The 21858-nt window shown below is 46.4% G+C and overlaps 3 protein-coding genes across 4 annotated transcripts; 2 read left to right on the forward strand and 1 right to left on the reverse strand.

Annotated features, from left to right (window-relative positions):
- The first annotated feature begins 4 nt into the window (after nt 1–4).
- On the forward strand, nt 5–8773 carry LOC128712923 (sphingosine kinase 1-like). The gene is made up of 3 exons (XM_053807788.1): nt 5–990; nt 7655–7754; nt 7841–8773. Exons 1-3 carry the CDS (start codon nt 5–7, stop codon nt 8771–8773), a joined length of 2019 nt encoding a protein of 672 aa, XP_053663763.1.
- A 3186-nt stretch (nt 8774–11959) lies between these two features.
- LOC128711411 (probable E3 ubiquitin-protein ligase HERC4) lies at nt 11960–15857 on the forward strand. Of its 2 annotated transcripts, none has more exons than XM_053806282.1 (9): nt 11960–12028; nt 12110–12296; nt 12521–12914; nt 12982–13400; nt 13462–13582; nt 13673–15148; nt 15220–15445; nt 15515–15628; nt 15705–15857. In XM_053806282.1, the coding sequence occupies exons 1-9, from the start codon at nt 11960–11962 to the stop codon at nt 15855–15857; spliced, it is 3159 nt and encodes a 1052-aa protein (XP_053662257.1). The 2 variants fall into 2 exon arrangements, with proteins under 2 accessions (XP_053662257.1, XP_053662256.1); XM_053806281.1 differs by having other exon boundaries at nt 12982–13396; nt 13452–13582.
- A 569-nt stretch (nt 15858–16426) lies between these two features.
- On the reverse strand, nt 16427–19750 carry LOC128716014 (leucine-rich repeat-containing protein 40). Its single transcript, XM_053810938.1, has 7 exons — nt 19585–19750; nt 18563–18753; nt 18270–18473; nt 17791–17914; nt 17045–17723; nt 16596–16976; nt 16427–16532 (listed from the first exon to the last, which is right to left on the reverse strand). Exons 1-7 carry the CDS (start codon nt 19748–19750, stop codon nt 16427–16429), a joined length of 1851 nt encoding a protein of 616 aa, XP_053666913.1.
- Between the last annotated feature and the right edge of the window lie 2108 nt (nt 19751–21858).

The raw sequence follows: 21858 nt of genomic DNA on the forward strand, positions 1-21858 counted from the left end.
CATAATGGATCTGGCCGCGTTCAAACCGAAGGTGGATCCCAACGATACGCTCGGCGAACGACATGGGCGCGAGATCGAAGATGACTTCGGTGGCAAAGGTATTGCCGTTGTGGTGCCCGATCGTAATGTTACCGAGCAGCAAGAAGCAGCGCTACAGCAGAACTTGATTGGCGGGGCCGCCGTCTACCTGACGGAGACGTTCTACATCAGCTCAAAGAAGAATACGGTGTTCGAGGTACGACTCACCGACAAGGGCCTCTGTCTCAAGAAGCAATCGAACGGTTCGACCAAGGAGCAAACAATCCCGCTGAAGGACATCATCGGATGTCGGTGTTTGCGTAGCAAACGAAGATCCCGTGGCAGTTCCTCGTGCACCTGCGCTTCCATCTCGAGCTCCCACCAGCTGAAGGTTGTTGAGGAGAATTCGGACGAACAGGACGAAACGGACGTTAGCGCCTATCTGTACATCTACGCATACATCCTGAAGCGCAATCGGCGGGGTGGCTTCCGCGAAAGAACCACAATTACGCTACGCTTCCGGTCCTTCGACCGGTACGAAGATAATAACCGGGAGGCACAAAAGTGGCGTGCCTCCATCAAGCACCTGGTGGCGGGTGAACCAGTCCAGAAGTTTACCTACCAACCGCGCGACACACGCAAAATGTTGATCATCCTGAATCCGAAGTCTGGTTCGGGGAAGGCACGCGAAATGTTCCAACAGCGTGTGGCGCCGATCTTTGCCGAGGCGGAGATCCCGTACGATCTGCACATAACGAAAAAAAGTAACTGGGCGCGTGAGTTTGTGCGGTTGAGGGACGTGTACCTGTGGCGGGGTATTGTCGTCGTCGGGGGCGACGGTATCTTCTTCGAGGTGTTGAACGGGCTGTTCGAGCGGGAAGATTGGCAGACGGCGATCGACGAGCTGCCGATGGGTATCATCCCGTGCGGATCTGGCAATGGACTGGCGAAAACGGTGTCCTTCCTGTATGAGTGAGTATACAAATAGCGCAGGGGGGCCACATCTCTATTCTGTTTCTTTTGTATGGTGCTTATATTTGATCTGAATTGAATTCTTTTAGGAGTGTATCTTGCACAAATTTTAAGCCCGACTGACTGACTTTCAACTTCAGAATTCAATTTACCCTCGGAATGTAATCTCATTTTTTGATGATCGGAGGAAGGTTCTCCAGATGCATATGAAGGACTCTTCGCAAAAGATTCATTAAACACAACACTTGACAATAATTCGATAATATGATGTAGCTCCCTGGATCTTTTAAACGTCAGCTTAATTTCTCTTTATTCCTCCGCGGGCCGCTTCGCAAGATTTGATGGACTGCATTTGGCCAGTGTTGTGTTCCACATGTGTTACACTCTCTGAACCATCTCGCAGAGCTCACGCTGAAGCTGTCAATTAATTAATGCCTTACGAAGAGTGTTGATCTTTTCACACCGAGCTGTGGAAAGATGGCTTCAGGGTCACCAACGTGTAAAATCACTGTGGACGGCTTTCATGGCAAATCGCGACGGGGAATTACAGTTGCAACACGCGTGCAGTCGATGTGTTGCAATATGCATATGTTTCTTTAGTTATGACTCAAGAGGATGCATATAAGCGTTGTGTATTGGTGATAAATATTTCCTTTGTTTGCCAAGGTTTGGGAGCGATTGCAGACGTACAATAACCTTGCTGGCGGCTAGTATACGATTGCTAGTATTGTGTTGTAAATTTAACCAAGAATTACAATCGCACCATAGAGAGATATCTTGAAGGTCGCCAAGAACGAATCTATGCAAAGCATGCAACACACATTCGGTGTATAATGGTAATAAACTAGACATTAAATTACAGGGCGGGCATATGTTTGAGTGACATGCAATGTACTAGTGCACCACTGGATGCACTCCTCGCGTATGTTTCCAGATCTCGTCCAAAGACTAGCATTAGAAGCACGCAAAGCGATTGATTTATTAACACACGCACACACACACACATGATTCCGGACACTTAATTTACACCTGTGGAAATGGATATTGCCGTATCCAGGTGGAAAACGGTGGATGAGGATAATTATTCGACTAAGTAATTGCAACCTACAGGAAGTGGTTTAGAACGCTGCAGAAATACCTAGCAGCGAATGTACCTTTATGAAGGGTGTACCTCATCTGTGCCTTTTGAGGGAAGGAGATTGCGTTTTTGTAGTGACCGGAAGTAGCACCCAAGACTTTATAGCGTACCAGAACGCAAAGTCGGGCCACACCTTGAAACATATTTTTGTAAGGCAAAAGCAAATGTACTCTAACGCGATAATCGGTAAGTCAACCGGAAATTTAAACGCTTGTTTGTATACAATTTTTTTGTTTAAATTAAATCGAAGCGTGTACCAAGAAAATGTAAATAATTCGCACGATAAAACTCGTGCATTATTCATATGTTTTGATCAAATTCTCGTTATTGACATCCGCTGCCCGCCAGAGAATAGTGTTTTCCCCTCGCCTGTTTGGGGAATATTTATGGCCAATCGGCACAACAAACAACGGGCAGATGCAAAATCGCTTGAGCATTTGCATGGTCCGTCCGGCTTCCGGCGTGTAAAACGGGACACAATCACACACATGCATGGACAGTAGTTTTACGGAGTAGGCAAGCGGTTTATCATCGATCTATCAATCCGCCACCTCACGGAATGGAGCGTTGGGGCAAAGAGAGCGAACGAGAGAGAATTGTTTGTCTAGCACAACTATACTGTCCCGGGTGCCGTATCGTTTGGCCGTGGTTATTGCAATGTCACTTTTGTGGCCGAGATAAGGCATTGGTACACGCTTTTTAACGCGCGTAACAACCCATGCACCACACACGGCCGGTTGGTTGGAGCCATTTGAAGTTGGTGGAGAGAATTATTGCGCTTTAACGACACGATGCTGTAACGATAAAACCCACCAAACAGCAAAAGAAGGGTCCCGGTTTGGTCACCTTGAAACCTTCAGGCCCAACCAGCGGAGGTTGCAACAGATCAATCCACAACCGAGCGCTTTGTATGTGTCCATAATCCACCGTTGTGGGCAATTCCGTTTGTTGTTACGACAAGAGATGATGCTTGTTTTTTCTTCCCCCCCCTTTCGTCTGTCGCCTTTCACTCAATCCACCACTGCTCTCAGCCCGGGCTGTGCGGTTTGCGATGATGCCGTTGTGCCCATCTTTTGCACAGCCACAACGGCAAGATCCGCAATGTTGGATTATCTGTGCTGTGAACTTCACCTTGTCGTTTTGCCAATAAGTGTGTGAGCGGTCGCTTCCAGCGGCTGAAAGAAGAACACCGCAAACAACACCACCCTGCCTCGGTGGTGTAAATGCCAGTCGGATCTGCACTATAACCATCAATAGTCACGTTCAAGGATGATCGTAATCTACCCTTTGTTGCTTAATATTTTTGATTGTGTGTTTACACGCTGACTGCTCGTAATGGTGAACTATAAATAGCAAGGTGCCCTTCACCGAGGTAGAGGAATAATCTCAGACAAAAATGTTCTTACTCCTTGCTTGGTCCCCACGCAGACTCAAGTGGTAAATATTTACGTTCGTGGCTTTTTGTTTTAATTTTAAATAGCAAAATAAATACATTGAGAGAGTAGAACACAGTGATGGGCTGGAAAAAGTTCGAATTTTAGCACTTGGTCTGCTGCTGCAGGACTCCTCTAAACTGCTCATGGTCGAGAGCCATCGTCTGCCAATTCTTTCTGGCGGACGCATCAACGTCATCTCAATTTGGGCCTTCCACGCCTCCTCTGTCCATGTGGACGTCCCAAAATGGCTTTGCGGGCCATGGGTCGTCCGGTGTCATTTTCATGACGTGACCAGCCCACCGGATCTTGGCCAGTCTAATCCGCTGTACGACAGTGAGTCCATCTCTCGAACGCAGCTAAGAGGGTTTTGTTAGCTTTGGACAAAGTCCATGTCTCAGAGGCGTATGTGAGTGCTGGAACTATACAAATTCTGTGTAGTCACAGCGTCGTTCGTCGCGACAGGTGGTTTGGCGAGTGGAGAAGTTTCCTCAGGCTGTAGAAAGACCGGTTGGCAGCCAGCACCCTAGCGTGTATCTCAACATGAATGTTATTGTCGGTGCTGACTTTTGACCCCAAACAGACGAAATTTTGGACGAATTGTGAAGTGCGCTCACCCATTTGTACGTCACCTCTGCGTAAGTTAGGATTTGTTAGTAGGACCGCTGGTGGGTGCCTCCATCAACTTGGTTTTTTCCTCGTTAATCTCCATCCCGAGGTTTTCCGCAGGCTTCCGCTTCGGTACGTATGTTCGGTATGTCTACGTCATCAGCGTATGCCAAGATCTGGATTAGCTTATGACCTGTGAGATGGTTGCCGAAGGTGCCACCTCCGGGTCGCGGATGGCCCTCTCTAGCGCTAAGTTGAAGGGCAGACAAGCTAACCCATCCCCCCTTGGCACAGGTGGTAGCAAAGAGTTTCATTTGTTGTACGGACTAGTCTGGTGAGTTTGGCCGGGATTCCGAAAAAGCTCACTCTGGCGCAAAGTTTCATCCTGGCTATGCTATCGTATCGTAAGCTCCTCAAGTGGTGGACATCATAGAGACCGCACCGTAGATGCTAGGACATAATGGATATCTTTCCCAAATTTTTCGATTAATATCCTATCATCGTACGTAAGATTTTTTGATAATAATAAAAATTTAGAAAATCACGTTCTTTTCCCAAACAGATATCAGGTTTTCGAACACAAAATTGTTCGTAAAAGCTTACCCCGAAGCGCCAAACCAAGATAAAGATCATCGGCTACGTACGAATGATGGAAAAAGTGTTGAAGAACTCCAACATTTTAACCGAGCTCAAGTTTCCCGAACCGTTTTGTCGTTATGCTGTCACACCAACTTTGAAAACATGGGTTTGAGATAATAATGTTTTGAATTCGAGCGCTCGGAACGCTAGGACAGTGCTACGCTTTTCGGGTTGGTCCTTTAAAACGAAATGTCTCAAGCACTTCGTGTGAAGTTTACGATAAAGTAGACACTATGAAGTATTTCTGGACTTTCTCTAAAGAAGACTGGACCGAAACCTTAACGTAGCATGAAAATGTCTTTACTTCCACACGTGCCATGTCCCTTTTCGTCTTTTTTTAGACAAGTAAACAAAGACAAGGAAAACAACGATCATTCATTGATGGACGAAAAAACATAACCACAATTAGCGAATCCCGGACACAAAGATGCAATACAATCGGTTAAATAAAGCTTTGCTCGACGGCAAATAAATCCATCGTTGATTCGAATGTAAACACAATTCACGTCATTTGCGTCAAGGCATGTTTCCTGACGACACACCCTCCCCTCCCCCCGGAGAGTACGATGGCCTGTGTGAGGGACGATGATCAAGCATTTCGTCACCAACAGGCAAAAACCTCCCTCCCATGACCGGTGGAACTCTTCATCATCCACTCGATCAGCGCAAGTGGTAGCACAGTTTTTGTTGTCCAGCATTGTTCTGTTCTGATGGTGTCAAAGTTTGGGATTTGGAGCCACACAAATGAGATAATGTTGACGCCAATGCTGAGCTAGCAGAGTAGAGAGACAGAGAATTAGGAGGATTTGGATTAGCGGTATCGAAAAAATGAATCCAATTCACGTTTGAACCAAAAGGATTCATTACGTCCTATGCTAATGGGGGATCTGGTTGTGGAGTTGCTTCCAAGGTGCTTATGCGGCCTAGATTTGGTGATTATGTGGCTAAAACACAGCAACCATCATAAACGGTTCCATTTAGAAGGCCGATGAAGGGACGGACGTTGGGGACTACTACGGCCCTTTTATTGATTATGCCCCCAGAATCATCAGCCACCCACAGTCCCGCACCGGGTGCGTTGGGCACCACTGAACGAGCCAATTTTGACCGCAAAAACTGCTGCGGTATCTTCTGCTCTCCATCGGGCCGGGGCCGGTGGATGCGAACATTTATTGACACGACTCTACCCGGACCCCACCCAACCGCCCCACACACACACACACTCTCTCTCAAAAAAAGGGTGCACACGGGAGGCAATAAAAGGCAACTCCGCACAAATGTGTACCGTTGATTGGCCATTTTCATTTCAAGAGGTAACCCACTCGGCCGCACAATTACCCACACCCAACCCGCGTTCGGGGTAGACACCCTCTGGAAGAACTCAACAGAACAGTTAAGCAAAAAACCGCTTCCCCTACGCCCCGGAGTACGGCCCACAAAAGAAGAAGGGTAAAGAAGGGCGGTCGGGTTGTGTGTTTGATCGATTTGGTCCAAACGAGGCGGATTACATAATGCTTGGAGCAGTTCTCTTGGCAGCGTGCCAAAACCAAGAGTTAGTGCCACCGATGACACCAACGGACACGACGCCGATGGTTGCGATAGTGTTGCTGCCGTTGTGGGCTGCCTTTTGAGGCACATTCGAGGGCTGTTGGGGGCGAAAAACATTGATGCCACTTGAATGAAACTTGTGCTGGCGCGCGCCATGCCAGGCATTAGGGGCTGACAAACTTGACGGCACACATTTTGAACGGTCGCTATTTACGAGACCCAATCCCTTCTGCGCCACACCGCGCGGGTGTTGTTGCTTGTGGGACGAACTTTTGCTAAACATCATTTTGCACTCGTTCGGCCGGATTTTCCGGGTTTGTAGCAGGTTGTGAATGCAACAGCTTTTTTTTCTTCTCTTTCGTTTCGGAGGGGGGGAGTTTGCGTGCCGTTTGGCGTGACAATTCCCAATCGTCACCATCGCGCACCATTCGGCAAACGAAACGGCGTTGCTGGCCGGGGTGAAACCCGTGGTCGATTTGCCGTTTTGATAAGATATACTCCTAATCAATGAGGACAGACAGGTGTCGGAGTAGTTGCTGTCCTCAAGTATGCGATTACGAGCGCTCAGATGCAAGTTGTTGCTTCTCGGCAGAGGGTCCCCCCCGTCCCCTGTTGAATGGTCTCCCCCAATTTACCACAATGCCACGCCATGGAATAGAGATAGATTGAAGTAAGGACAAACCGCATCTTACCGATGGGGGGAGGTATCATGTGAGAGACGTGACGTATCTCATCGATGTGCTCTTCCGCCCATTTCCGGATTTTTCCAACGCCATGGCGACATGTCCGCATTTTATCGTTTTTAACAACAGATTTGATTTACTTGCGGATATCCGTCGAATCAGTTCTGATGTTGTGCCAAGCATTTACGTTCTCTAGACCGCTCAGGCAGCCGTAATCACGTCGTTAAGTCTCGGTATTTAACGATAACTCGGTAAGAAGGCGAACCAAGCACGGAAGATTGCTCAATGCTGCTGGCTGGCTTTGACAGGGCAAGATTTATAAGCATGATAACTAGCCCATCAGAATGTGAGGTTATAATATTGGAGGGAAATGTACAACCTTTGGTGAAAACAGGCGTAACATTGCATAATCTAATCGATGAAGTTATGAAATGAAGCTTTGAAGGTGACACGTTTGTACACATAACCACCAGAATTTGCTATCAAACATTGTACGATCAGGGAGGGGGAGAGGTTCAGTTGTAGATTTCTATCAAACGAAGTTGTATAACGATAACATCACAAAATCTAAATTCCCGTTTTTTTCGTTCGCTTTTCTTCCCATTCATTTGCAGAGAACCTTTCGAGACCAAACCTGTACTGGCGTCAGCTTTAATGGTAGTTAAGGGCAAACATTCCATGTTAGACGTAGTTAGAGTCGAAACACGTTCCAATGTAAGTATTTACGTCATGCTCATACCCATAAAGGGTCCCGAAACGAAAATGTTTATCCGAAACGCTCCCGGCCTTTATCTTTGCAGATTATGTTCTCGTTTTTGTCGGTCGGCTGGGGACTGATCTCGGACATTGACATTGAGAGCGAACGGTTGCGTGCGATCGGTGGGCAACGGTTCACCGTGTGGTCCGTCCATCGGCTAATCAGCTTGCGCACCTATCAAGGCAAGGTGTACTATCTTCCGGCCCTAGTTAGTCCAACGAATGGTGATGGTACAGTGCCGCCGCACCCGAACGGTGGTGGCATCGGTACACTGAAGCACAGTGTGAGCTACAACACGACACTGAACTGTCGCGATTGCCGGGGACTGATGGGACCGGACGGTGGTGGTACCACCGGTAGCTGCGACGCCTGTGATACTAACTTTAGTGACGTGCTGTCGCTCGAAACCGGCACCAATTTGGACTCGTTCCGGCCACGCATCGACAGCTGGTATTCGGCGACCTCGCGCAAAAGCACCTACTTCTCGACCGTGGACAGCGTGTACGAGAGTGATAAGGCTTCCAACGATGATCCGACGCAGACCGGTGGCCCGAACGGTGGCGGTGTGATGTACGGGCCACCCTCAAGGCTTCCCGCCCTAACGGCCACGCTGCCGGACAGCTGGCAAACGATTACCGGCGAGTTTGTGATGGTGCATGCCGCCTACCAGACGCACCTCAGCACGGAGTGTTACTTTGCGACCCAGTCGCGCCTTAACGATGGGATCATATGGTTGCTGATCATCCGGGCGGGTGTATCGCGATCGCAGCTACTTTCCTTCCTGCTCGGGCTGAGCAGCGGAACGCACATTCCAATGCAGGCGAACGAATACATCCAGATGGTGCCGGTTTCGGCGTTCCGGATCGAACCGGCCGGTACCAACGGTCACATGACGGTCGATGGCGAGAAGGTCGAGTGCGGACCGATACAAGGCGAAATATTTCCCAGCCTAGCGAAAGTGATGGTACCGAAGTAGAGCCGAACGAGTGGGATTCTGTGTGCAATACTGTTGTGGCGCAACATTGCGCCTTTTTGGGTGTTTTGTATGTGAGTGCGTTGTTGTGCGTCTTTATATTTTAAGTTACCATACCATTACGGGAACTGAGTACTCCTACCGTATGTGCTGTGTTATGCGAACCGCACGAGATGGGATGAAAGTTGTATTATTTTTGTTAGCTGTATGTGTGTACCGATTGGTTGATGCTTGTTGATATATTGTTTACAAAATATCGATTCAGATGTACTGATCCAATGATTGTAGAATTTATATTTAGCTAATTTGCATTCCAAACATAGTTGATAGTGGAAGAAGCAGAAAACGAAGCAAGAAAAAACACATTCGTGCCAAAACTTTATTAAGTTCTCGCCACTCCTTGCATGGTGGTATGCAAAAACACACGAATATCTTCAGTTACGCCAGAATCGTGAGCTTCGTTCCGTTTTTTGTTGTTATTGTTGGTTCTCTTGATTATAGGAAGACGGTTCAGGGTGACTTAACCTACTTATGTACCATAGTTAGTAGCACGATCAATTAGACATTTGAACAAACTCATATCAGGCATCAACAAGCAAAGGCGTCGAAAACACTTGACACAAGAGCTGTATGCTGATTATGGAACGATAAGCAATGAACCAATTCTTAGACGCTACTGCGTATTTAGAGTAAATAGTGATCCGAACACGGAACAAACAAAACGGTGGATGACTTGGGATGAATGCCCACCACAAGCGATACATTGCCATCGGGGAAGGGGGGGGGGGCGATAGAGACTAGGAAAGTAAACCAAATGTAGAGTGAAACTGAAACTTGAATGATAGTAGACCATTTTAAAAAGTACACGTAAGTTCCATACACATACGCTGCATTAATGCCACCGTGGTTACACGCATGGTGATTAGATTTAGCCAGAGCGGGATAGTATTCGGTTCCGCTGGCGTATAGACAAATTAAGCAATTTAATAGACCATTGGTGGCAGGATTATGATACGATGATAATGTTTACAATGCGTTTCTAGTAGATCACAAAGTTATCCTCAAACATTCTTAGGCTGTAAGCAGTTGGTTGCGTTTAGCGCAAAGGTGAACAGAAAATCAGGTTGTTCGGCCGTTGATAAGCATCGGCAAATGGAGAAACGAACTCCTAAAATGGTTGTGCCGCAAGAACACGTTCGCGAAACTGTTCCCAGGTTGATGGGAAGCAGCTTCATCCGTTTGCCAATCACCAGCAGAAGGTTCTTTGTACCGTGTGTGTGTGAATAATTGAAAGTTCAACTTGTTTAACTATCCACTTTCAATGCGAACAGCGAATACTACTGCAAAAAATGATAGTTTGTACTGTAAGTCCTAATACATACCTCTACATCAAAGATATCATTCCAACACACGGTAGGATAGATTGTTGTTTGTAATTCATTTTTTCTATACTCTTCCTTTCCCTTTCCATTGCCTGGTCTTCTAGTCAGGTGCACCAATAAATGGTAGATAAATGTGTGAAAGACGCAGCGATTTCACGCAGAACGCGCACAACCGCAGGTCGATAATGGCAAGTTAGGGAGCCCTTTTTGGAGCGCCAAGTGAGTAGGAAAAAACCCCCCGCGAAGCAAATGTTGTTATACCACCTCGTTTATGTACTTCTGGCATACAAATACCGACACACAGACACAACCGTCCATGAAGCAAAAGCAGATCAGAGTCGGAGCAGTAGCAGCATCAGTTAAACAAATCGAACATAAATCAATAGGAAAGCGAAGTAAATATGACTGTGATTCGTTACGATCAAAATCGGTTGCGTTGCGATACAGAACGAGAGCTGTTTCTTTAAAGGGATGTTATTTTGTCTTTGTTTTGTTGTAGGATTAAAAGCGAACCTAATATTCCACGCGAACGCGATATAATTGTTGGATTTTGTTGCTTATGCTACGTTATTATTGATTATCGTGGGAAGAGCAAGGCGATTTATTACCATTATCTTATTAAATAGATAATCAATTTGTAATATAAATTGATAAAAAATGCCCCGGACGTAACCGTTTCCATTCCCGTTTGAAAGAAACCGTTTTTCTCTGCGTATGCGCGTGTGCTTGAACGATTTTCCAGTTTTGGCGGTAATTTGAGCGAACGAAAAAGTAAACATGCTGCAACACCTGCAGCACAACAATCGATGAACCACAGGCTCGACGAGCGGTACGGAATGCGCGCGCTCCGTTTATAACCGTACGTTCGATTATTCAAACTAAAAGTAAGGAAAAATACAGATTTGCACAAAATAATTGGCGGAAAAGTGCGTGGAAATGAAACGAGCTTAGCAAAATAAGCTTTTAATTGAGTGATGATTTATTTTCAATTGAAACCACTACGAGTTTGTTATTTGCAATCGTCGACAAATATATGACGTACGAGCTGACATTTATGCTGGTCGTTTCTAGACCAAAGCCTCATTCGCACACATACACACTACACCGCAGTATGATTCCGGATGCAATTCCTTCCGAGAAAAAAGTGCGTTATTGTTGTCAATCCGAAGAGCAGTCGAAATCGCTTTCCAAATTAGCTGAACTAATGGTGTGTTTACCTCACGCAGCTGGATCCACGTGAATCGTGAAGAAACGCGCCCCATGAAAGGAAATCTTCGAACATCGTCGTATAGCAATTACATGAGAAAATCAGCGCGCTGAGAGAGAAGCCCGTGTTGTGTGCATGCTGGAAGTGGAAGGTGAGCCAAAATGGGGTCGAACATTGTTTTTCATTGACAAAAGTGCATTATGCGAATGCAGCATATCATTCTCCATCCAGCTATCCAGCTTTTTGTTTTTGGCAATAACAGCAGTATCTCTTTCTGTTGCGGTTAATTAGCGTAAAGTCATCGTGCGGTTGTGTTTATCTTTTGACGACGGTGAATGTTCTAGACGTTTCGGTTCACGAAGTTTGTCGTGCTTTGGGAGACCCCAACAAATTCCGATGCAATACACATAAATTTTTGCGTGTGTAGTATAGAAGAAAAAGTAGTTTTATTTAGAAGTTGATAATTCCTTTATATCTGATACTTGTAGGTGCATTCAGCCGTATTGTGGTTAAAAGCTTATGGCGAATGAACCGTTGCTAATGTTAATTATACTTTCTCTTCTTGCGTAGGTTGGTTTACTCTACTAACAGCACAACAACATGGCTGTCTACTGCTGGGGTAATACAACCCACGGTGAGCTCGGTCTCGGTGGGATTGAGGAGGAACAGGTGAGAAAACAAGCCTCCTGCTACAGTCCAACGTCATTACTGATCGCAATCGATGGATCTTCCGGTGTTTTACACGTTTAGGTATTAGTCCCACGAAAGATGGAGTGGTCACACGCGGAAGATGTGACCCAGGCGGCCTGCGGAACCACACACACGCTGTTCCTCACGAAAGAGGGCAAAATGTACGCCTGCGGGAACAATGACCACGGTCAGCTTGGCCACGATACGGACACGCTACCGAACAAAAGGCCACGTATGTCCAGATTTAGTATGTAACTATTCTATCACCGTATCATCATTCCGATTTTGTGTTGGCCCAAATTCTTCTGTTCTACCATTCCCGTGCACTCTAATTATTGGGACTAAACACACACTGCTTTGTTGTCGATTGTACGATTCCTTCTTTCCTTTTCTTAACGTTAACCGAAGGCATTTTTTAAATGATTGCTGGGATGTAGAAAACATGCTAATCCTTTTCGTTATCCATTTCAGAACTGTTGGCATCGCTGGAGAATTATATCATAACGCGTATCAGCTGTGGGACGGCCCACTCGCTCGCCCTAACGAACTGGGGTCAGGTGTTCAGCTGGGGCTCAAATGCAGTCGGTCAGCTGGGACACGATACGGAAAATGGACGTCAGCCAACACCACGCATGATAAAGGCGATCGGTGCAAAGCACATCGTGCAGATCGCTTCCGGCCATTACCATTGCCTTGCGCTAACAAACAATGGCGAACTGTATGGTTGGGGTTCGAACTCCTACGGACAGCTTGGCATTGGTACCACGAATGAGAAGGTTCCTATGCCCACGTTGGTAAAATCGTTGACCGGTGTACCGATTGCTTTTATCGCCTGTGGTGGAAATCATAGTTTTGCTGTATCCAAGTAAGCATAGAATAAGGTCTCTATCCAAGTAAGCATAGAACATCAAGGCAACTGATTGTTTTTGCAGATCGGGTGCAATTTTCGGCTGGGGTAAAAACACTTTCGGCCAGCTCGGACTGAACGACCTAAATTCGCGCTGCTATCCGACACAGTTGCGTACCCTTCGCAGCTTGGGCGTCCGTTACATCAGCTGTGGTGATGATTTTTCCGTATTTCTCACCAACGAAGGAGGTGTGTTTACATGTGGTGCAGGAACGTTCGGCCAACTGGGACATGGTAGCTGTAGCAACGAGATACTGCCCCGGAAGGTGTTTGAGCTGATGGGCAGTAAAATAACGCAGATTGCATGCGGCCGAAGACATACGCTGGCGTTTGTGCCTTCCCGTGGGAAGATATACGGATTCGGGCTTAGCGGTGTCGGTCAGCTAGGGATAGGAATGTTAGGCAACTTTAACACTCCACAGATTGTTCGTGGACCATGGGTAAGTGACGACGGGTGGTTCCTTTTGACGCTACTAATATTACGTTGTATTACAGTTCAAAACAGAATTTGAACCGTCAGGCTGTGATGAAACCCAAATAACTGTTAGCCGCATATTTTCCGGTGGCGATCAGTGCTTTGTTTCGGCGTTGGGGAACGACGATCCTGCCGATTTCCGTGTTTATGAGTGAGTATTTTGGAGGGGAGAGGTTTTTTTGTGTGCTTTTGTGCATGTTTGTTTATCATTATCTTTTATATCCCGTTGTTAAAAAAACAGCAAGAGCACGCAGATTCTTTCCTTGTCGCCAGAAATCGGACGGGAGTTAGCAAACATTGAACCAGAACAAACGGTCGAGCTCGATCTGATGTCGTCGGTGGAGACGATCTTCAAATCGTTGGCTTGTATGAACGGTTCACTACTGATGCCAAACGAGCAACACTTTTGCTGCACTTCGAAACACCCGGGCGTGGATATGGACGCGGCAGAGGAAACGTTCGATGAGATACGGAAGATTGAACGCGAATCAATCCGCCAGCTGATTCGCGATTCGATCGAATCAGACTTGCTCGGTGCCTTAACGCCTTCACCGGCCGACGTAGAAACGTTGCGGATTTATCTGGTGTTGCCACTGTACCATGAGTTTATCAACCCGAAACACTACCAAAAGCTCCACTCACCGTTCTGCCAATCGGTGCTAAAGCTGGCGAAAAACGCGTATGAAATCGTGGTGAACTGGTGGGGTAACCAATCGAAGGAATACTTCGAGCGTATGGTGGAAAATTTTAAGAGCGTCATCCTGTACATGATCAACTTTAAGCTCCCGCGTGTGGTTGGTACGACGAACAAGCAGGAGGTCCGGTACGATCCGCATCTGGCCGCCATGCTGGACATAATAGCGGTGCTGTACTGGATCAATCACCACAAGCGCACGCAGAAGCTACCGTACGAGCAGTTCCACATCAACGAGATTGACGATCTGGTCGACATCCGGCAGGACTACATGCGGTGGACGACGGACACGAACGGGGTAACGTTTTCGCTCTGTAACTATCCGTTCATCTTCAATGCCGCTGCCAAGATGTTGCTGCTACAGACTGATCAGATGCTGCAAATGTACCAAGCGATGCAGAGTGCTGCGACGGTTAATCTGCTGTCGATGCTGTGTTCTCCGATGCCCAGTTCCGCCTCGCAGTACATTGTGCTGAACGTGACGCGCGAAAATATTGTACAGGATACGATCCGCGAGCTGTCGCACTATGCGGCGAGCGATCTGAAGAAACCGATCAAGATAAAGTTCTGCGGTGAGGAGGCGGAAGATGCGGGGGGTGTGCGGAAGGAGTTTTTCATGCTGCTGCTGCGGGACATTCTCGATCCGAAGTACGGTATGTTTAAATCGTTCGACGATTCACGCACGATCTGGTTTACGGAGGATTACTTCGATAACGATGATAGCATGTTCGCCCTGATCGGCATACTGTGCGGGCTGGCGATCTATAACTTCACGATCATCGCCCTACCGTTTCCGCTCGCGCTGTACAAGAAGCTGTTGGGTGAGGAGGTTGACATGAAGGATCTGCAAGATTTAGCCCCGATGGTGGCAAACTCGATGCAAAACATACTGGATTACGATGGGGCGGATCTGGAGGAGGTGTTCGGTCTGTCCTTTACCATCACGCGGGACTATTTCGGAGAAATTCAGACCATTCCGCTAAAACCGGACGGCGAAAACATTCGATTAACGCAATCGAACAAGTAAGTTACTCGTTAGAAGATGTTTTTTTTTGGTCGGTGTATTTACTCTAACGGTTCCGTTCGTCTTTCAGACAAGAGTTCGTCCAGCTGTACATTGACTACGTGTTCAACAAATCGGTGGAGAAGTCATTCCGATCGTTTCACGCCGGCTTTATGCGCGTGTGCGGTGGTCGCGTGCTGAAGCTATTCAAAGCATACGAGCTGATGTCGGTGGTGGTAGGAAATGAAGAGTACGATTGGGTAGCGTTAGAGGAAAATGCCGAGTACAAGAACGGCTACAAGTGCAGTGATCAGACGGTAAGTGCACGTAATTCTGGTAGAAAGCAACTAGCCGGTAAGCATTTTCGCTTTATTCTTATTTTGCAGATACGATGGTTTTGGGAGGTATTTCACGAGTTGCCACTGGAAGAGAAGAAAAAGTTTCTACTTTTCCTTACCGGCTGTGATCGTATACCGATCATGGGCATGAAAGCGATCAAGGTAAGTGTAGAGCTGATAGAAAAGGAATAGCCCTAGACTTAGCTGAATCGTAATTAATTTTCGTACTCTTTTGCAGATATACATTCAACCGACACCGGACGACAAGTTTCTGCCGGTGGCACACACCTGCTTTAATCTGCTCGATCTACCTCAGTACCAAACGAAGGAGAAGCTCAAGTACAAATTGCAACAGGCAATTCAACAAACTCAAGGCTTTAGCTTGGTGTGAAATGAACATCAGATCGATCTTGTCGTACTCTGCGTCACCCCCTTCCATGTACACCCTCCTCTCTTTCCTACCCCTAATTATTTCAAACATTCTGGGTTTTTCTTTCCCTAAGCTGGGTTTACTCATGGGTTTGTGTACCGATCGTACCATGGACACAAACTCAACGGACTGCGATTGCTTCTTTTTTTGACGTATTGCGTTTACTGTTCATTTGATTACTTTACAAGTTGTTGGAACTGTTAACGTCTGCCATCGCGCGAACCACCGAAACGATGGGGTTTGAAGTTGTTGAAACTGTTCAAGATATGGCAATAAATTCGTGGAAGCAATAAAAGCAATACTGCATTACCTGTTGGTTGTAGTGTAAAATAAGTATTTTTATTAAATTGTTTTGGTATTCGTTACACAATCTTATATTGTATCTCCCGAGTATGGCCTGCAAATGCGTGCGACGGTGTAAGCATTGCTAGTAGTATTGCGAAAAAGCTGCAAGAATAATGTCGCAAAATATGGCGCTTGGCGCATGTAAAACCAACCCAATTTGTGCTCCTGTTATTTCCATAACGTCCTCACTGAGGGATACGATCCCTGAGGTAGGACATGATCGATTCCGTTCCCTTTTCCAAAATCTGATGCCGTGGCTGGCGGAAACTGTTCCCGATCAGTTCCAGCGTGCTGTAAAGGATTGCACGCAACGGTTAGAAGGGTGCTAATGCGTTGAAGAATTTGATTACTTACGTGATGTTCTTCAACGTGCCCAGAATTGGCGGTACGTGCTTGATGTTGTTGTTGGCCAAATCCAGTGTGGCTAACCGCTTGAGCGCTCCGAGCCCGTTCTCGGACGCGTCTATTTCCTCGATTTGATTACCATTGGCAAGAAAGATTTCCAACCCTCTCAGCTCGTACACGCAGTCCGGTATGCGTTTGAGCTGGTTGCTGACGACGTTAAGTTCGCGCAGCGTCACAAGCAGTCCAACCACTTCCGGCAAATCGGGCATCTGGTTGTTCGACAGATTCAGATAGCTGATCTTTTCGAATTGCGAAAAGAAGGCCGGTACGGTCTGAAGTAAGTTGAAGCTAACGTTCAGCTCAGTTAGCAGAGACGATAAATGCGTAATGCTAGAAGATAACACAGGAATCGATTAGTTGGGTTGATTCGGAAATAGAGCTACGGTAGTTCTCCTCACCCAGACGGTACAGATGTTAGCTTGTTCTTGCTTATATCCACATTGTACACGCAAGCTTCGAGCGCATCAAGAAACACCGCCTCCGGAATGTCGATCAATCCCTTCGAGCATACGATCAGCGCACGACCCTTGCGCATCTGGTACACATCTGGAAAGGTGCTGCCCTCGGAGAATAGGGTATTTTTCACCACGGTCGTTCCCGGTTTCGCTTCCACCTTTCCTTTCGTTCCATCCCTCTCGCGCAATGTCTTCAGAATGCGCTGCGTACCACACTGGATTACGTCGCGCCGAATCGAACGGATAGGGTTGCCTTCCACCTGCAGGCTAACGAGATGAGCCAACGTGGATAGACACGAGGGCAAACTGCTGATCGTATTGTTCGATAAATCTAATCGCGTCAAGCTGGCAAGCAGCGCAATCTCGTCCGGCAACCGTTCGATCTTGTTGTCGCGCAAATCGAGCACTTTCAGCTGGGGGAGATTTTCGCAAAAATCTGCCGGCAAGGTTTTAATGAAATTGTTCGATATGTGCAACTCTTTCAGTGCTTCGCAGCCGGTAAAATCGGGCAACTCGTCGATGTCGTTATGCTGCACGTACAAACATTCCAGTCGGCGCAGTTCACCCATTACGGGAGGCAGCTTCTTCAGATCGTTCTTGGCAAGATCAAGCTTTTGGAGTTCTGACAATTCGAAGAAGAAGTATTAGAGATTATGAAAAAACTTGGAATGATTTTTTTTATTACTTACTGCGTAAATTGACAATATCGTTCGGTAGTTCCGTTAGGTGATTATTATTCAGCGTTAATTGTTGCATCCTTACTAGGAACCCAACGCCACCCGGCAAACCGTTAATGCTATTGAAGGAAACATCCTACCAAAAGGGGTTACGTTTTAGAGCATACGATATGATGTTGTTTGTAGTGTTGAGTGACACAGATTCCGATTCATGAATCAATTAATCTGAATCAATCAGGGTCATTACTTTGAATGTTTGTTATGAAGATGCATTAGTGCTCAAAGAGTTATGAGTTCTCAAAGGTTCATTGAGGTCTCGTAAATCTTCGGGAATCCGGAGAATCTTTGAGAATTCGGGAATCTATGAGGGTCATGATCAAGCATGATTCATGGTTTGAGAATAACTGCAGACTCTTTTCATAACATTCATTAGACCCAACACTAATTTTTTCTGTGGATCTTCAAGCCCACCCTCTAACCAAAAAGCTTACCAATGTTTCAAGCATGATTAGATCGCTTATGTTGGGATTCATCTCGGGAAACTCATTGTGCGAAAGGTTCAGATGTTGCAGCTCCTTCAGCTGGAAGAAGCTTTCCGGCAGCTCGGTCAGCTTGTTGCGGCTGACGCTGAGCTTCGTTAGCTTGGTTAACGTCCCGATGCTGTTCGGTAAGCTTGTTAATGCATTATCTTGAAGCTGTTGTTTGTGAATGGAGTTGAATTAATTTTGGTTTGGTGTTAAATTGGTTAATGGAGAAGCTAAAAGTAGAGCGAACGGTCTCTTACATTCAACACGGTAAGATCGGCCAGATTCTGTATGTTGTCGCTGATCGTGGTGAGCGTGTTGGAGCTTAGATCCAGCGTTGTAAGTGACTTTTGGTTCCACCAGCTTTCCTCCTCATTCGACCGATCCAGATCGTACCGTACTTCCTTCTCATTTTCATCCGAATCGCTAAGATTCCACACTTTTTCGGGCACTGTTTTGTGGAAAAAGTAAAACAAAAGTAAAAACCGTTTTAATAGGATTTCCTGAAAAGCTATTTTAAAGTGCAATAAGCATATTAAAGTTAAAACCCTCAACAAAGCACGTTTCACATTGTTACCACGAATTTTCCGATAGCGGCGCTTAGGATAGGGAATGTGAGTTCTCGTTCGTCTCATTGCCACCGAGCACTGTTCTGTTACTAACTTGTTAGATGTGCTTCTCTCCGCAATCGATCGATGCAGCAGTATCCGATACACCGTCGGTGGCCGATGCTTTCGAACGGAACAAATGAATTAAACGTCGCCAATCAATAATCTTGCTTTAGGACGTGTTACGACAAAACCGTTGGATTCCCGTTGGAGAGCGCCAGTGGACTGGTGGATTGGTCGCAAGTGTACACCAACGATACCACCTTCATCGTTAGTCGAATGTGTTCCGAATCAGTGAAACGTGAAATCACTATTTGGGGATGGATACTACCTTCGATCTGGTAGGATGAATCGAAGGTCACTTCCGAGGGAAGCTGCGTGGAGAGAAGCGCTCCAGATGATGAAAACGATATCTTCCCGACAGGGTGCGCAGTTCACTTCTAATTTGTCGGCCCCGGCAATGGCGCGCAATGTAAATCACGACCAAAATTCATCCAGCCGGAACGTAAGTGGTTTCGGTTAGTGCGCGCCACAGCTGGGGAACCATGTTTTGTCATCGATCTCACAACACCGATGATGCAACCGGCGCTTCGACGAGCCATGAAATGGTTATTGCACTGCGTCGGATTATTTAACCTTGGTGTGTGCAATGTGCAGATGTACAGCGTACATACCTGTCGCCAATCCTTTGCCGGACAGATTCAATACACCACTTTTCAGCGCCTGTTTTATTCTGGCGCGTGTAAGTATCTGATTGTCTTCCTGCTTGTCTTGAAAGTGAAACACTGGATTAAGCTCCTGCTCTCGGATTCTACTGCGGGCAATTTGGCGAGCCTTCATGGTTGGAGGAGGCCGTACGTAACGCGCCAGCTACTGGTAAATTTTCGCTCCAAATGTTTGTTGTGTTTTCACGCTGCTGTCCGCCGTACGCAACTGTACTGAACGACCCAACAACAAATAGCGAACCACAACAAAAACCAACACAAACACAGCTCACCTCATCTCAGCTGTGATGCGTTTATAGCCGTACTGGGTTGAGTTGTAAACGGTCTTCTTTAAATTTCGTAAATTTAAATACTCTACTAGATGCTGCTCTGATACATCATGTTTTGGCTAACTATCTATTCCCCCTTTATAAATATATATACGATGGAAACATTTGTTTCATTTAATAAAATAGGAAGATAATGATGATAATAACGGCCAGTATAACAGCACCTGTCATACGCGGTGTGATAAGTTCGTGGAGCAAACGTCAAACGGTGTGTTTCGCAAAACACAAGCAACCCCTATTGGCATTGCAAATACACAGCGTTGTGCAATTTGTACCGTTTTCTACTCGCACAGTCTCCAGCAGAGCCAGACACCAATTAGTTTGGCGGATCGCGCCTAGCCTGAAATAGAGCAAATAAGCTAATCGTTACGTTCATTATCCACGGAATCAGCACCGAGTCGTGCGGGAAAATCGGTTCGTGCGTAGTGAAAAGGGCACCATCACATCAGCTGTTCGTATGCCGATTAAAGTGAGTGTGGGTAGTTTTGTTTGTCCTGTGCGCAGTGGTGATTTATTTTTAGTGAAAATCGGTGGCTGAATGAAAAGACAAAGTAAACAGCATTCGTTGTTGTTGATAAAAAAGGTTACTATTGTTGTGTGGTTTATGTTGCTATCGACACGACGCAGTCTGGTTGGGTTGGGGCACGGCGAAGGTTTACCCCACATCCCATGGCAACGTGTGTGGTGTACGTTGCCGTCTCCGCCAGCTGGTTCGCGAGTTCCCTTTAACCTTTTGCAAAACCAAACATTGGTTCAAGGTCGACGGTTGTGAAGATTTCGCGATAATCCTTTCCGAGAGCCACTACTAACGGGTTCGTTCGCGCTCGTGTCGTTCGTTTACGGATCGATTTCTGGTTCAGGCTAAAGGCCACACTGAGCTAAAGGTGTACAGTATGGCAAAGCAGGCAACTAGATTAGTTCGAAAGAGATTACTCCAAAAGGTTTACACTGGTCAGTGCAAATAGACATTCGTCGTTGTCTTGAATGCCGGTAGTACATTCATGCTCCGTTCAATAACCCCCCTATGCTAACCTTTATCAGCGGCGTGGAAGTTGGAACGATTTCACGCACGGTTTGGCAGGGGCCAACAAGCAAATTATGTGTCACTCGTTCGTCAAGCTTCAAGTATGTTTGATAGCGCGTAGTGTTGATTATTTAATTAAATGAAAGCAATACGGCACGCCGATCTTCCAGGCTTCTTTGTGACGCTTGTTCCCTTTCTCTAGCCATCAGCCAGCCAGAGTCATGGACTGGAACTTTCGAAATACATAACGTGCTCGCAGTAACTTGCGCACAGCAGAGCGGAAGATAAATATTGGCACGCATAACCAAACAGTAGTAGAACAGATTCCGTGCAGTATAGTAGTAGGCTGTGACAAATATTTCCCAGGTGTGTGAGCATAGTAACACAGGGCCTAGCTACAGGGGGACTTCCGATCCCAAATATTAGACTGTGTAGAGAGATTGTTTTAAAAACTCAAGTACGGCGTTTAATCCTGTGATTTTGTGATAGTGGCTAAACCGTTTCTCTTTCTTCTCTACAGTGAATGTGAAGCATAACGAGGTAGTATACGGTGACACAATGCACGTTGTTGTAGACTGTGCGTGTGGCGTCTCAACGTGAGCATAACCTGGTATTATCTGCACGCAACGACACAAACAGTCAGCCCGCCGCATGTGTTGTTTTGCAGAATAAACACTATGTGTGACAAAAGACGATAGAAGGAAATAATGTGCTACTACCCCTGAGGACGTGTGGAACGAACGCTCACGATTTTCGTCTTGTTTTTGGGTGTAACTCAATCAATACGCGATGCCCGTCTGACGACAGCAGCCCTCGTCTAACAGCAAAATCAAACAACAACACCCTTACTTCCGTTGGTCTTGTTCAATC

This window comes from Anopheles marshallii, chromosome 3, assembly GCF_943734725.1.
Source record: "Anopheles marshallii chromosome 3, idAnoMarsDA_429_01, whole genome shotgun sequence".
Taxonomy (NCBI): domain Eukaryota; kingdom Metazoa; phylum Arthropoda; class Insecta; order Diptera; family Culicidae; genus Anopheles; species Anopheles marshallii.

Bases quoted from the DNA above. Each gene is read 5' to 3' on its own strand.
- LOC128712923 (XM_053807788.1), top strand. From the start codon at position 5: ATGGATCTGGCCGCGTTCAAACCGAAGGTGGATCCCAACGATACGCTC. The intron at 991-7,654 runs GTGAGTATACAA...ATTCATTTGCAG, and splicing joins ACGGTGTCCTTCCTGTATGA to AGAACCTTTCGAGACCAAAC. The intron at 7,755-7,840 runs GTAAGTATTTAC...TTATCTTTGCAG, and splicing joins GAGTCGAAACACGTTCCAAT to ATTATGTTCTCGTTTTTGTC.
- LOC128716014 (XM_053810938.1), bottom strand. From the start codon at position 19,750: ATGAAGGCTCGCCAAATTGCCCGCAGTAGAATCCGAGAGCAGGAGCTT. The intron at 17,724-17,790 runs GTAAGTAATAAA...TCGAATTGTCAG, and splicing joins CGATATTGTCAATTTACGCA to AACTCCAAAAGCTTGATCTT. The intron at 16,977-17,044 runs GTGAGGAGAACT...GTTATCTTCTAG, and splicing joins CTAACATCTGTACCGTCTGG to CATTACGCATTTATCGTCTC.
- LOC128711411 (XM_053806281.1), top strand. From the start codon at position 11,960: ATGGCTGTCTACTGCTGGGGTAATACAACCCACGGTGAGCTCGGTCTC. The intron at 13,583-13,672 runs GTGAGTATTTTG...TTAAAAAAACAG, and splicing joins GCCGATTTCCGTGTTTATGA to CAAGAGCACGCAGATTCTTT. The intron at 15,629-15,704 runs GTAAGTGTAGAG...ACTCTTTTGCAG, and splicing joins TGGGCATGAAAGCGATCAAG to ATATACATTCAACCGACACC.